General features: G+C 35.4%; 2 protein-coding genes across 2 annotated transcripts; one reads left to right on the forward strand and one right to left on the reverse strand.

The window, feature by feature from the left end:
- Positions 1-215: 215 nt before the first annotated feature.
- Positions 216-6,205, forward strand: LOC126772045 (carboxypeptidase B-like). The gene is made up of 9 exons (XM_050492224.1): positions 216-376; positions 518-697; positions 1,263-1,396; positions 1,464-1,624; positions 1,752-1,877; positions 1,958-2,063; positions 2,139-2,285; positions 2,373-2,622; positions 6,195-6,205. Exons 2-9 carry the CDS (start codon positions 550-552, stop codon positions 6,203-6,205), a joined length of 1,083 nt encoding a protein of 360 aa, XP_050348181.1. The 5' UTR covers positions 216-376; positions 518-549.
- LOC126772047 (carboxypeptidase B-like) lies at positions 6,170-9,209 on the reverse strand. Its single transcript, XM_050492225.1, has 8 exons — positions 9,074-9,209; positions 8,819-8,905; positions 8,573-8,706; positions 8,084-8,244; positions 7,399-7,524; positions 6,698-6,803; positions 6,455-6,614; positions 6,170-6,294 (listed from the first exon to the last, which is right to left on the reverse strand). Exons 1-8 carry the CDS (start codon positions 9,207-9,209, stop codon positions 6,284-6,286), a joined length of 921 nt encoding a protein of 306 aa, XP_050348182.1. The 3' UTR covers positions 6,170-6,283.
- Positions 9,210-14,826: the final 5,617 nt, after the last annotated feature.

Consider the following 14,826-nt stretch of genomic DNA (forward strand, 5'->3'; position numbering starts at 1 on the left):
CGAATTAATTTTGATTTACGTACGTATTCTATATTATTTATCTAATATTAGCTCTAACAAAATGTGTGATCATATCAGCCTATAATCTCACGATCGCTGCAACAGTGTAAAGAAAATTATTACATAACAAAAAAATACAGACCCAACTCTATTAGGCTATGGTCTAACAGTACTCAAATAAATTTATATCTCATGATTTGTTTTCTATCAACTACGTCAAAATTCTAGTGACTATTTTAGAAACCTAAAAAATATTCAAATTACTGTTTAAATTTGGCAAAAGTGGCACGAAAGGGCAGTCGATATCAAATATGGGACGTAAAATGCGTAAAAGAAGGACAAAAATTATTTTTGAAAAATTTAGATAACAAGGGTGGTAAGTTTTCTTCGTAATAGTTGAAATTATATCTTTTTTTTAAAGATGGGTATATGCACTAATATAGAGAGTACTTTTGCACCTTTACAACGCCTGAGAAAGTTTTTTCAAATTATTTATACATTAACATTCTTATTTTAGCCATTAACATCTGTAAGGAAGGGACGACGGCTATGGACATAATGGTGGATGGAAATCGAAAGATGCAAGTGGAAAAGTTACTTCGTGACCGAGATATAGAATTTGAGGTCACAGGCACTGATGGATCGCGTAATAAAAGCCCTACCGCCGGTTACCTTAGCCCAAGACCAAAGTCACCAAGTAAATAACAATTTATTTATTTATACAACACTAAAACTGATACAAAAAAATTATAAAAGATCTTTCTAAAAAGCTGGTCCACACTTCTGATGACCCAAGAGCTGGCGCTTATTTAGCCCAAAGGCTGAGTCTAGCGGTACAGAGAGGCAATAGTTCCAGCGTCTTATGTACAATGCCACAGGACAATCTTTTAGACGACGTGTTTTTGCTTTAAATTTGTAATGGTTTTTTTTTAATTTAATTTAACATATTATATAAATGACTGTACATAAAATAAAAATATAGTGATATTTACAACACTATACGTTGACATTACATATTGTTCGGTGTTATACCATACAATCATGTATATCAGTACATTTAAGGCGTTAGTGATAATTATCGTATAATTAATTAATTAATTTCTTAAGGTTCTGCTTGTATGCCATTAGACATATTACTGGAAGTTTTAAAATATATATAAACATCCAAATCTTCCATGAGATCAATATATGAATATTTATTCCATCGAGTTCTAATTAATAAAAAAAAATACACATATTTGTACCATTGTCAATTTTTTCAGAACGCATTCTTGATTGGAAGGATTTTTATCCCCTAAATGTAATCTACAATTTTATGGACAATTTAGAAGTTCAATATCCTTCATCGTGTTCCGTAACGTCTATAGGTCAGTCAGTGGAAGGCAGAGATATAAAGGTTAGTAAAAAATGTTATTCCACCCAGTGCATTATTACGTAAAGAAGTAATTGTCAATTGTTTACAGATGTTAAAAATATCTAATAGTAATGCTGGAAATTCTGGTGTATGGATAGATGGAGGTATTCATGCACGTGAATGGATTACTGTTTCTGTTGTAACTTATATTGCTGATCAGTTTGCAAGAAATTTAGATAATCTTCCTGAAAATATAACTAATAAAGATTGGTAATATATTCGAATGTTTGTATTTTTACACATGCCATCAAATGTTTTATTTGGTGTAGTTGTTCCGCTAGTGTCAGGAGCATTTGTTTCTAGCACTAGAACACGAAAAAATACTTTTTATTTTTAGGTATTTTCTTCCTGTTGTGAATCCTGATGGCTACCATTATTCTCACACTAATGAACGCTTGTGGCGAAAGAACAGAGCTCGCATTGGGAACTCAATTTTTGGTGTTGATCTCAATAGAAATTTTGGGTACATGAGAAATACTGCGTTAGCAATTAGTAGAGGTTTTCATTATTAATACTAATACAGTTTTCTGCTGACTCATTCAGATATTATTGGGGACGAGGTGCGCTAGATAGTTCTTCTGAAGATCCAGGTCACCTTAACTTTAGAGGTTCAGAACCATTTTCAGAACCAGAATCTACTGCAATCAAGGTGGGCTATGTACAAGGCTATCTACTTTTTTAATTATATAGTTCATTAAGTTTTTGTTATTTTTTCACGTTACAGGATTTCATTTTATACTCCAGTACCCGTTTTAAGATATTTCTAACATTTCATGCGTACAGTGAGGTTATTAGTTTTCCATGGTGTTTTACGGCTGATCCTTGTGCTGACTATGTCAATCTCCTGGAAGGAGGTACAACGATGTCTAAAGTGAGTATAAAAAAACATTACAAATGACTATTTGACGATGATGAGTTTATATATTTTTAGTATAATAAGTTTTATTTTTTATTTCAGGCAATTTATAATGTTAATGGTCGTATGTATAAAGTTGGGAACTTTAAGGATTTAATGTATTTTGCAACAGGAACAAGCATTGACTGGAGCTATGGAACTGCGCGTATTCCTTTTTCTTATTTAATCGAACTAAGGAGCAGACAACACAAGTTTCTATTACCTAAAGAGGAAATTTTAGATTGCTGTAAAGAGATTCTACACGGTGTAAAAGCATTGGCTGAATTTGTAGATAAAAAGAAATGTTTAAATTGTAGCTTGTTTTACAATAAAAATTGTTAACTTGTATTTATTTTTTACTAATATAACATACATTATGTATATTGTAAAGTATATAAAAAAATTGTTTTATTCCCCTATCGCTTACTATACAAGAAAATATTTAATAAAAAAAATATCAATCAACAGCCAATCGTTGTCCACTGCTGAACATAGGCCTCTCCCAAGGTGCGCCAAAGCTCCCTGTCCTCCGCCTTCCGCATCCAGTTGGTGCCCGCCACCTTCTTAAGGTCGTCGGTCCACCTGGCTGGAGGGCGCCCTACGCTGCGCTTGCCGATTCGCGGTCTCCACTCTAGGACTCGTCTGCTCCAACGGCCATCGGTCCTACGACATACGTGACCAGCCCACTGCCACTTCAGCCTGCTAATTTTGCAAGCTATGTCGGTGACTCCGGTTCTTTTCCGGATAATCTCATTTCTGATCTTATCCTTCAAAGATACTCCGAGCATAGCTCGCTCTATAGCACGCTGAGCGACTTTGAATTTGTGGACTAGTCCCGCAGTTAGTGTCCACGTTTCGGCACCGTATGTCATGGCAGGTAAGACGCATTGGTTGAAGACTTTCGTCTTCAAACATTGCGGTATAGACGACTTGAGGACTTGACGAAGGTTGCCAAATGCTGCCCATCCCAAGCGAATTCTTCGATCGGCTTCCTTCTCGAAGTTGTTCCTACCGATTTGTATAATCTGTCCTAGGTAGGTATATTCACTAACAACTTCGAGAGGTTTGCCCTCGACGTATATCGGTCCCGGCACGACATGCCTATTGAACATGACCTTGGTCTTGTCCAAGTTCATGCCGAGACCGACACACCGGGAAGACTCGCCTAGGCTACGCAGCATTTCGGTGAGTTGTTCCAGCGACTCTGCTATGATGACGATATCGTCGGCAAATCGAAGGTGTGAGATGTACTCGCCGTTTACATTGACTCCATACCTAGTCCAATCCAGCGTTTTGAAAACGTCTTCCAACGCGTTGGTGAACAGTTTCGGGGATATTACATCCCCCTGTCTCACCCCTCTGCGCAATTGGATCGCCTTCGTCTTACAGTCCTGGATGTGGACAGTCATTGTAGCGGCGTTGTACAGACATCTCAGTACCTCGATATATCTCCAATCGATATGACATCTCTGCAATGAGTCGAGCACTGCCCAGGTTTCGATGGAGTCGAAGGCTTTCTCGTAGTCCACAAATGCCATACACAGCGGCTGATTGTACTCTTCGGTCTTCTGCACAATCTGCCGAACAGTATGGATGTGGTCCACGGTGCTGTAGCCTGATCGAAAGCCGGCTTGCTCTGGGGGCTGGAACTCGTCAAGTCGTCTGGCGAGACGGTTCGTGACGACTCTTGAGAACAGCTTATACACGTGACTCAGGAGGGAGATTGGTCTGTAGTTTTTCAAGAGGGTTTTATCACCTTTCTTGAAAAACAGTACCACCTCACTCCCGCTCCACGTTTCCGGGGTCTTGCCATGTTGGATGACGGAATTAAAGAGGCTTGCTAGCTCTTTCAGGACCGGAGTCCCGCCTGCCTTAAGCAACTCTGTTGTGATTCCGTCATCTCCCGGAGATTTGTTGTTTTTAAGCTGTTCTAGAGCCGCCCTAATCTCTCCTTGGTCAACGACCGGGAGCTCCTCGGAGTAATGGCGCATAAGAGGGGCGCGCTGGTCATCAATACTGATTCCCATGGGTTTATCCGATCTTGAAGAGAACAACTGCCCATAAAACCTCTCTACTTCTCCGATAATCTCAGGCCTAGAGGTAACGACCCCACCATTTTCAGTTTTAAGTTTTGTCAGACGCGGCCTCCCAAACTTGCGAGCGAACACTTTCGATCCCCGATTTTGCTCAATCGCAGCCTTGATGGCACGGGTATTGGAGCGTCGGAGATCGCGTCGCGTCAGCGTTTTTATTGTTCGGTTTAAGGCCTTATCTGACAAAAACGATGGTAGTTCTCGTCGTTTTCTCATGAGCTCGAGTGTCTCAGCAGAGAGTTTTGGTGCGTTGTCTCTTCTCTGTGGCGGAAAACACTTGCGGGATGTGTTTTGCAGTATTTTGACCAGCGTGTCGGTTCTCTCATCAATGCTGCTTATGGTTTCCAACGCGGTGAATTGTTTTTAAGTTCCATTTGGAACTTTTCGGAGCCTTGAGCAGCTTGGAGCATGGTAGGTCGGTGAGTAGACCTCATCATTCTCGATCTTTCGGCTTTTAAGTTGATATTTAGAGTGCCTCGAACCAAGCGGTGATCACTTCCGGTATTAAACCTGTTGATCACTGAAACATCTCTAAATATGTGCCTTTTATTCGAGATGATAAAGTCTATCTCGTTCCTTGTCACGTTATCGGGGCTTCGCCAGGTCCACCTCCTCTGAGGCTTCTTTTGAAAGAAAGAATTCATCAAAAAAAGCCCCTGCGCTTCGAGGAAGTTTACCAGCATTTGCCCCCTGTGATTTCTGCAGCCCAAACCGTAAGGTCCGACTTTCGATTCACCGCTATCTTGTACTCCCACTTTAGCATTAAAGTCTCCCATAACAACATTGTAGTGGGCCCTCGAGGTGTCGTTGAGGGCCTTTGCGATGTCCTCGTACATCGCTTCGACCACATCATCAGAGTATGTCGAAGTTGGCGCATATACCTGTACAACCTTCAGGGAGTACCTGTCGGAAAGTTTTAGGACAAGGTACGCTACCCGGTTCGACACACTACTGATTTCCACAATGCTGCTAATGAGATCCTTTTTGACTAGAAAACCGACACCACCCTGGGAGAGGTTATCACCTTCGCGGAAGTAGAGTAAGTTACCGGACTCTAGAGTTATCGTGTCCTCCCCCTGTCTTCGGACTTCAGATAACCCCAGTATATGCCAGTTTATATGACTTAACTCTACTTCTAATTCGGCGAGGTGATGGTCCAGCCTCATCGAGCGTCCATTATACGTTGCCATTTTCAGTCGTTTTATACGGTAGCCTGCCGTGAACCGGTGATTCTTAGCACCCCCTGCCCTGCCGATACCGCGACCGCTACCTTGGTCGGGCCTAGCGGGCTTGCCGGTAACTGGGGGCCTTTTTTTGGGCGCATCTGCCATTTAGGGAGGTGGTTTGCCCATACTCGCCGCGCTGGGCAGGCGTGTTGGCGAGCGCAGTAGGGGGTAAGATGTTTATGGGAGGGGGGACGCTGCTGCCCATCCCCCCTTTTCCCCGTCCCTCAGTCGCCTCTTACGACACCCACGGGATGAGATTGGGGGAGTACTATTCTAAGCCGGTACTCCACGGCGTATTTATTTATAATTGCGATTTAACGTCAATCAAATTTACTTATTTTCTTGTATTTGATGAATTACATATTATATATAAATTAATATCATAATTTACTAAAATTAGTTGTATGATTGGTTTCTCTTTGTGTGCGTTGGTTGATCAACAAACTCCATCAAAGCCTGCACTGCTTTCCAATTTTCATTACATGTGTCCAGGATTTGGTCTCTCGGTAGCCTGAACTTATATTTCTTACTTCGTAGTTCAATCATATATGTGTATGGAATTTTAGCGATAGCGTAACTCCAATCTATGCTAGTGCCGCAGGCGTAGTACGTTAAATCTTTCGTGCTGCCCACTTTGTATATGATTCCGCTATATTCATAGATTGCCTGGATAAAATAATTTAATTATACCATAAGGTTTATTTTAAATGTTACGAATTATTTGGAAAATTACATTTTCGCTTGTATTTTCAATAAGTTATTACCTACCATAATAAGGCAGGGAAAATCAAGCATGTTCAGTAAAGCTAATCTACTAGTTTCTTACGTGGACATGTTACCCTTGCCATAATCGCGCCACCTTCAAGTAAACGCAGATAGTCAGCGCAGGGCTCTGTTTTGTAGCCCCACGGGAATATGATCAGCTCATAGTAGCTATGAAATGATAGGAACACTTTGAAAGGTGTTGACGAACTCAATATGGTATCCTAAAAATGTTATTAAACGTAAAACTTTATAATTATTATGCAAAATGAGCTTTAGTAAGTGATTAAAAATTATATGTGTTTACCCTGACAGCAGCTGTTTCAGGTTCCGAGAAAGGTGCTGGTCCTCTATAAAACACATTATTAGGCAGTTCTGATGATCCTTCTTCCCCATTATTTCCCCAGCCAAAACTGTACACACATATTATAAAGGAATAAGTAATATTGTTTTTATTAAAATTTTATTTTAATATCTATCTTTAATTTTGGTGGTAGAACTATGTGCAGGCTGGATAGGTTAACTTAACAGCATAATAATTGTGAAGTAAGTTGAAAATCACAGGTTTGAACCTGAGCCCTTCAGCTTTATTACATTTGACCCGACTCCTTGCACAGATAACAATTAAGGGAGAATAGGAAAATCAGAAGTTTTTGAAATGAGGATTTGTGTCAAACAGTTATCCTAATCTTAACTACTATTATAAATACGAAAGTGAGTTTATATATTTGTTTAGACAATGAAATCGCACGCAGGCAAAGCCATGGGCGAAAACAGTTAATATATATTGCTGTATTTCAGTTTAAATGCTAAATTACCCAGTGCAATTTCAGGTTTTAAGAATATAACGTCTATGATAGAGTTCTTAGCGGTGCGGCGTAGTATTATATACTTTTTGAAGTACCAGTGTCTACCTGCGAACGTGACCACTATTTATTTACCAAGCAATCCTTTCGTCTGCTGTATACTACTATGCTGATAAATTAAAACAGAAATTTTAACATGAACCTAAAATTTCTGTTCAGATCAACACCAACAAACTCGTTATCGTATCGCGCTCGATTCTTTCTCCACATACGGTCCCGCGTGTGTGTGTACACGTAGCCGTCTGGGTTCAACACTGGAACTATATACCTGAATGAAATTGATTAAATAAGTTACTTAATAAAAATCGTCTTTTAGTATTCATTTTTACGACACTGTCTTGCATTGTTTGTTCGTTTATATTTTACAAGTTGAATGTAGTTTGCTAATATCTATTACAAAAGTTTCTAAAAAAAATGTACTTTTATAAAAGAAACATGTATCTAAGGATTTTCGATCAATTAGTCTTTAGAGATAAATTATAAGATTTTTGTTGATGTTTTCAAATTTAGAAAAGTTATCGACTTTACTTATAAACTTTGTTTAGTGGGTGATTAGTTAAACAATGCCATTGTCTTCTTTCGAATGTCAATTTGACTAACATTTATAATAATAAAGCAACATTTATGAGTAAGGCTGTATACTTTAATTGATTGTTTACCTTTGCATACAACTTACTAAAACTTAAAAAAAAAAAACAATTTATAATTGTGATGAATACTTTCACAAATACTGTGTACATTAATGTTGGCAAAAATATATTATTTACGTCAAACCGTAAGACTATATTGGAAGAAATTCTCTATAAATAATATTATATATACATTACCAATCTTTATTAGTTATAGAGGATGAGGTGTTCTGAAAATTTCTGACAATAATATCGGCAAGATAGGTGACAACAGCTGTTGTAATCCACTCTCGTGAATGTATGGATCCGTCTAACCATACTGCTTCATTGCTTGCGTTGCTGTTCGATATTTTTAACATCTACCACAGAAAAATAATTAGAATTAGTAAAAAGTATTTATTTTATATATTAACGTATTTAATAATACGTTTGACTTTGACTTTTTTTTTGATTGACTTAAAACCATTTTTGTTTTAAGAAATTTACAAGAAACTACAGATGAATTCAACATAATTAATGTAATTTAATCATATTTTTAATTATCAATGTTGTTGTCAATAAAGTAAAATAAAAACATGAATCGATTTTGATTATACTTCTTTAGGTAAAGTTTAAAATTTATATAAAAATGATCCATGAGATACAAAGAATGAGTTATGTGGGTAAATAAATGTTTTGTTTAATTACCTTGATATCTCTGCCTTCAACTGATTTACCAATAACATATACTGTGCAAATAGCTGGAAAATCCCTTTCTAATTCTTCCATAAATGAATATATAACATCGAGCTTATGAAATCTATTCCAATTCATTAACAGTACTGAAAGTTTTTAATCGTTCATAATTTAGTTAAAATATATAATTTTTGTTTATTTGCTTTCAGACGTTTTAAATAAGAAATAAAAATTTAGTTTAAAATTAATATTCCTTACTTTTTCTTCTTCGTGGTCGTTCCGATGGAGCTAATTTTTTATTTTTACTAGAGTATTTTTGAATCATTCCGCTTGGTATGTAATTTCCTACAAACAGGTTAGTTTTACGATTATTCTTCATTGATTTCTATTCTAACTTATTTAAGAAAACACATCTTAATTACAGTTTATGTGTTGATGTAATAAAAAAAGTTTTAAAAGTATAATATTTATTAGTAACTTTATGAAATTACTAACTTGGGCTCACTAATGTACCCTTTTTCTTTCGAAACATTCCTGTTTGTGTACAACTTTCTGTTTTTTGTGCTACTTTTTCATTTTCTTCTATAGAGTCATCACTGTTAAGATCATGTATACGGAGGGCACTAATACTTTGCTGAGAATAATTCATTTTGACACTAAATTGATTGATTGAAAAACGAAAAAACAAGACCGATTTTAAATCGAGATTTTAAATTGTATCATTACATATTTATTAATATTATACAAATAATATTAATGGAAATGTAAATAAATAAAAAATAAACACTAAAATTTAGCGTACGAAATAGACTCTCGTTATCTATATAAGGAAACAAGAAGAGATGACAAAATGACTGAAGATGATGATTAAAGGGACAGACAAATATATAAAATTGATAGTTTAAACGTATTTTGTCAAAAAAGGTTTTATATTTAAAAAAAACTTATTGCAAAAGAAGAAACAAATGGGATAAAAAACTTAAAACAGATAATAAAGATGCAATTTCCTAAAAAGGCAAAGTAGATAGTCGACTAGTAAATAAAATAAACTGCACTCGGCAGTAACTGAAACGTGAACAAATTTCGGTTTCGGATTAGAAAACCGCGGGCAGAAAACTGCGCGTCAACTGCGTCCGCGTCCGCTTGCAATCGCAATCATGATGTCACGGGCGGTGTTATTCTAGAATTTGTTATATAACGTCCTTAATTTAAAAAAGCTTAATAAGAAATATTATAATTTAATGTAATTCTCATTACGTAGATTATATAGTAAGTATTCTTCGAAAAAGAATATTAAGTAGCCATGTTCTGTACAGTTTCATCAATTACCATGAAAGTCACATTTTTATTTTTTTATGGAGAAGGAATTCGTAGAATTTTTTATACAATTCAGCTTAATTTAGCGTAATTTGCCAATAGACGGCGCTGCAGAATATAAACTTCTTTACCGTTCAATACATTATTTAGTTTAATACAGATAGAAAATACACAATACAATACAATAATACAATCACTTAAATAACAAAAAAGTACCGCTCTTCACGAGGTTTATTAACTAGTAAGACAGTACGGGTTATTATTTTATTACTAAAAATTATATCGCAATAATTCGATACATCGAAGAGCTTTTTGAAATAGAATAAGGATCAAAACTTTTACAGTTCAACTTTGAACAGTCGGTGAGCGCAGTCCCGTTAATTGTAGACAAACGAGATTGATTGAAATGGACATGCAATTTCTAGCTACGTCGCTTTTTACACTTCTAATCGGGATTATGTGACAGGTAAAAAGTAGCTAAGGTAAATTACAGTTTGAAATAGCGGTATACTTAGGTAATTTATTAATGATTGTAGGTGTTTCGAATTATACAGAATTGGTCTTATTAGATAACAATAGTGTGATTTCAAAGAATGAATAAATGCACAGCAAATAGAAAAATATTGCGGTACATTATAATTTAATATAAATGAAATGGAAGTATTTTTTTATATGTTTGTAAAAGTAGCAGTAACAGCCTGTGAATGTCCCACTGCTGGGCTGAGGCCGCCTCTCCTTTTTGAGGAGAAGATTTGGCGCTTATTCCACCACGCTGCTCCAATGCGGGTTGCTGGAATACACATGTGGTAGAATTTCAGTGAAATTATGCACAAGCAGGTTTCCGAACGATGTTTCCGTCAGTCACGAGATATATAACAATAAATCATATAACAATTTTAGGGTACCATTCCGTGACTTTTCTAGATTACATCTCTGCTTTTGTTCTTCTTTTGTTCTTCAAAATTTGAATATAAATATTGATAATTAAAGACATAATAACGTCAAACAAAGAAATTTTTTTTATTGTAAACTTTATTTCTTATTTATTACACAAGTTTTTTTTATAGACATATAATATAGTATTTTTTTTCAATGTTATTGTTAAGTTAAATAAACATTTATATAATTATGATATCAAATATAAGTTCATGTTTAATAAATGTAATTATTGCTTAGAAAATATTTTGGAGTTGAATATTTTTATTACAAATATTTATAAGTAACAATTAACATTAAATGAAATCCTCATAAGATCATAAAAATGCATCTAATGTTAATCTCGTCTAAAAGCCTTGGGGGAGGGTTCCGAGTTCGATTACCGGGCGATAATTAACACGATTACGCGGAGATAGTGGCGTGAAATGTCGACATCCCAACTAATTGAAATGTAAGGCATACACTACATTGTTTGTTTGCCTTAAGATATTTGACTAAAGATTCTGTTACAGGAATATATAAACAAGTATTATGTATGTTATCTCGCGCTTAACTATGTACTGTATTAACTTATATGTATATGTGATAAGAGAAGTAATACATTAAAGAGATTTGAAATTAACCTTATAATTTCTATTACATATAATTAAAGTAAATTAAACGCTAAGCTATTTTCGGTTATAACCTAACTATTGTTTCCGTAACAGCCTGTGAATGTCCCACTGCTGGGCTAAAGGCCTCCTCTCCTCTTTTTGAGGAGGAGGTTTGGAGCTTATTCCACCACGCTGCTCCAATGCGGGTTGGTAGAATTCACATGTGGCAGAATTTCAGTGAAATTAGACACATGCAGGTTTCCTCACGATGTTTTCCTTCACCGTAAAGCACGAGATGAATTATAATCACAAATTAAGCACATGAAAATTCAGTGGTGCTTGCCCGGGTTTGAACCCACGATCATCGGTTAAGATTCACGCGTTCTTACCACTGGGCCATTTCGGCTTTTTATTTCGATTGTTGTTTATTATCAATTAAATTTATAAATGGTGTATAAAAATCGACAAATTTTTACTACGTAATCTTTAGCGATGTAATTGAATTAAAAAATATATATTCTTCTTTGTGTTTCACTTTAATATAGACAATATAATCGCTAGTCTAGTTAAAGGCATCAAGCGTTTGCCCGTTTTGTTGAGTAGATTAGGTACCTACATAGTTCGGTCTAGGTGATTGCACAAAGTGAACCGACTTTATCATCTCTACACAGTCTGCATTTGCATGAAGATTTGATTTAGTCATTTTAATAAATTAATTACGTATCGATACCAAAAAAATTATTCTAAGTTATTATATTCAAATTTTATTTTAGTTATCATAATATTATCCCATTTACTGTTTGTTAAATTTAAGCCTGTTTTTGTCGTAAGTATTTCTTAGTACACTGGCTACTGGCTTTAAATAGGTATTAAAAGGACGTGAATTGTATGATTTTGTAGGGAACTACTAATCCTGAGATTAGCGTGTTCAAGTAAACAAACTCTCTAACTACTAACTTTATAATGTTAATATAGATTACTTTAACGTAGTTTGAGAAAATAAATACTCTGTTGCCGTTACGTAGCTTGGTGCTTTTTTAATGAATGCCGAGAAAACTATAAATTATATCTATATATACAGGAGAGTGCTATATTTATTTGTGCTATATATATGTAAACTTCTAAAAGAACTCTAAATATTCCAAATAGATCCCAGTGTATTTTGAAAAGGGCTCCGATGTATTTGATAATGTGATTTGTGTGATACAACGGTGACAATTCGAATAAAAATATCAAACGCCAAATAATATCTATTAATTTTCCGTTAAAAATGTTGTTTATAATAAAAAATATTGATCTTTAAGAAATATAAAAAGATGTTTATCAGAACGCATAAGGCAAAGGTATTTGGCTTGCGAAGAAAAATGTATTAGTTCGACAGTCATTGATGAGTAAAATCTTTTGGCTCCATACTCATTGCATTAAAATATTTGTTTGCATGATTATGAATTTTTGTAGTCAATAGCGCAATGGTTTACCGCTTAATTTAAAAGTCACAGGTTCAATCCTGATCTATTGGGCTGTTGCCGACCCCACTCTTAATACAAGCTGTACGCTTAATTGGAGTACGCTTATTTACCATAGGAATATTAGTAATCCCTAAAAAGGGGCATTGCTATTATTCTTTATAAAAACAAATTACCAAAATCAGTTTTATATATAGCAAAAATATTTTATATGCTATAATAATACTAATAGAAATCCATATTCACAATCTTAGATAGTTAAAATATATAAAGAACTAAAATATTAGTAAAGTTTTCGCTTATAGGCTGGGAAATTGAATGTGTTATACCGTTCACTTATCAATGAAAAAAAGCAAATGCCTTGAAGCGAATGTACGACCCATGGTCGTTTTAATGTGAGTCGATTTCGTGTAAACAACGCTGTCACTGGCTTCCTGCGCCACTGGCGTGGCAAAGAGCAGACGATTTTACAGAAATGACTTAAGATCGCTAATGTTACGTTTAAAAATAGAGCTTGTTTTTTTTTCTTATGAATTGAAGTTGAGTTCAGTTGTTGTTGACATTTGCGTTAAGGGTTTTGAAATAAAAATTTTATTTACAAAATAATTGCCATTGATGTTGATATTATTTTAAAATAAAATATAGGTACGAAAAGAAAAGACTAAGACTGACTGAGTACCTGCTGTCCAAAGTAATTCAATAAAATATATATCATATAATATAAAAAAACATATAAATATTTATATATATATATATTTATACTGGCATGTGAAAGCTTACTAATCGTATTTCGACAAATACTAATAAAAATAGAAAATAATGTATAAAACGCGATGTCATCGTTGGGGCAGTGGTCTCTTACAGAAAACCTTTGAATAAAGAATGCTTACAATATTTTATTCTATGACAAGGACATAGAGAGAGACGGGTAGCATCAAAAAATTGTGCTTCCAATAAGGGACATCATTAATTCTCGCAGTCGGGCTTGTCGGGGGATTGCCTGCATTACTCTAATAGCTTCTGAGAAAAATAACGGATCAATATCCGGAGATCCGGCCGGCTTTTGTTGTGGTCGTTGATCTGCTCTGATTGCGCTCAGCTTGTGTTTTCTCATGTTATATCAATCCATTTTTTAATAATATTTTTTTTCTTTACTTTAATAAAAATTAGTGTTTTGTATAAATTTCGCATTATTATATGCGGTGTTACGATGGGGTTTTGTTTTGATACAAATATAAGTAGCATAAATTATGCACTGCGAAGTTCACTTTCACGTGCGATGGTATAGCACCGAGATTTTCAGAAATATCCACTATGACATAGTTTTCATAAGTTTTCTTAAAGAAAAATATTATTGATTAAGTTTCTCATTTTGTAATTTTTGAATATTTGCTTACTAATGTTTTTTAGGTGATTAATACTTCATGTCGTATTTAACATATAAGATTAAAATATTTATTTAATAATCTTTTTAAGAAAATTAAATAAGTACTTTTGCGAGTTACTAAAATCCTAATTTGAAATTTTTGAATTTTAAAATTGTCCAGAGGGTGGATCTACCAGTTATCTGTCCGATAGCTGGTTGGAATCACTACGGGTACGCGACCCCGGACTGCTCTAGCTACTAGTGTCACATTCCTGTATCTTCCGTGATCACAGTATCCTCACCCCTCTCCTTGATACGTTGTTTCCCAAAATTATCCCAGCGTCACGCCAAAGAAGAAGGAAAACTAATATTAAACCCGGAGCGGTGCCTCCGTTTAGGCGTAAGCCAGTCACCTGCGGCCAAACCAGCACCACACGTATTGACTCGTCATTCCTGCGGATCCTGCTGGGGAGGAGGAGAGGGTGGCATGGGTACTGGGCAAGCCCGTGTTGCCATAAAGTCGCCAGGCCCAGGCGTAGCAGCATCCACGGAGAGGACACTTCGCTCACCTGTCTTGCAGGTGGAAAA

This window comes from Nymphalis io, chromosome 11 (assembly GCF_905147045.1).
Source record: "Nymphalis io chromosome 11, ilAglIoxx1.1, whole genome shotgun sequence".
Lineage (NCBI taxonomy): Eukaryota > Metazoa > Arthropoda > Insecta > Lepidoptera > Nymphalidae > Nymphalis > Nymphalis io.

Bases quoted from the DNA above. Each gene is read 5' to 3' on its own strand.
- LOC126772047 (XM_050492225.1), bottom strand. From the start codon at position 9,209: ATGAATTATTCTCAGCAAAGTATTAGTGCCCTCCGTATACATGATCTT. The intron at 8,707-8,818 runs GTAAGGAATATT...AAAAACTTTCAG, and splicing joins ACGACCACGAAGAAGAAAAA to TACTGTTAATGAATTGGAAT. The intron at 6,615-6,697 runs GTAAACACATAT...TAACATTTTTAG, and splicing joins CTGAAACAGCTGCTGTCAGG to GATACCATATTGAGTTCGTC.
- LOC126772045 (XM_050492224.1), top strand. From the start codon at position 550: ATGGACATAATGGTGGATGGAAATCGAAAGATGCAAGTGGAAAAGTTA. The intron at 698-1,262 runs GTAAATAACAAT...CAATTTTTTCAG, and splicing joins CCCAAGACCAAAGTCACCAA to AACGCATTCTTGATTGGAAG. The intron at 2,286-2,372 runs GTGAGTATAAAA...TTTTTATTTCAG, and splicing joins GAGGTACAACGATGTCTAAA to GCAATTTATAATGTTAATGG.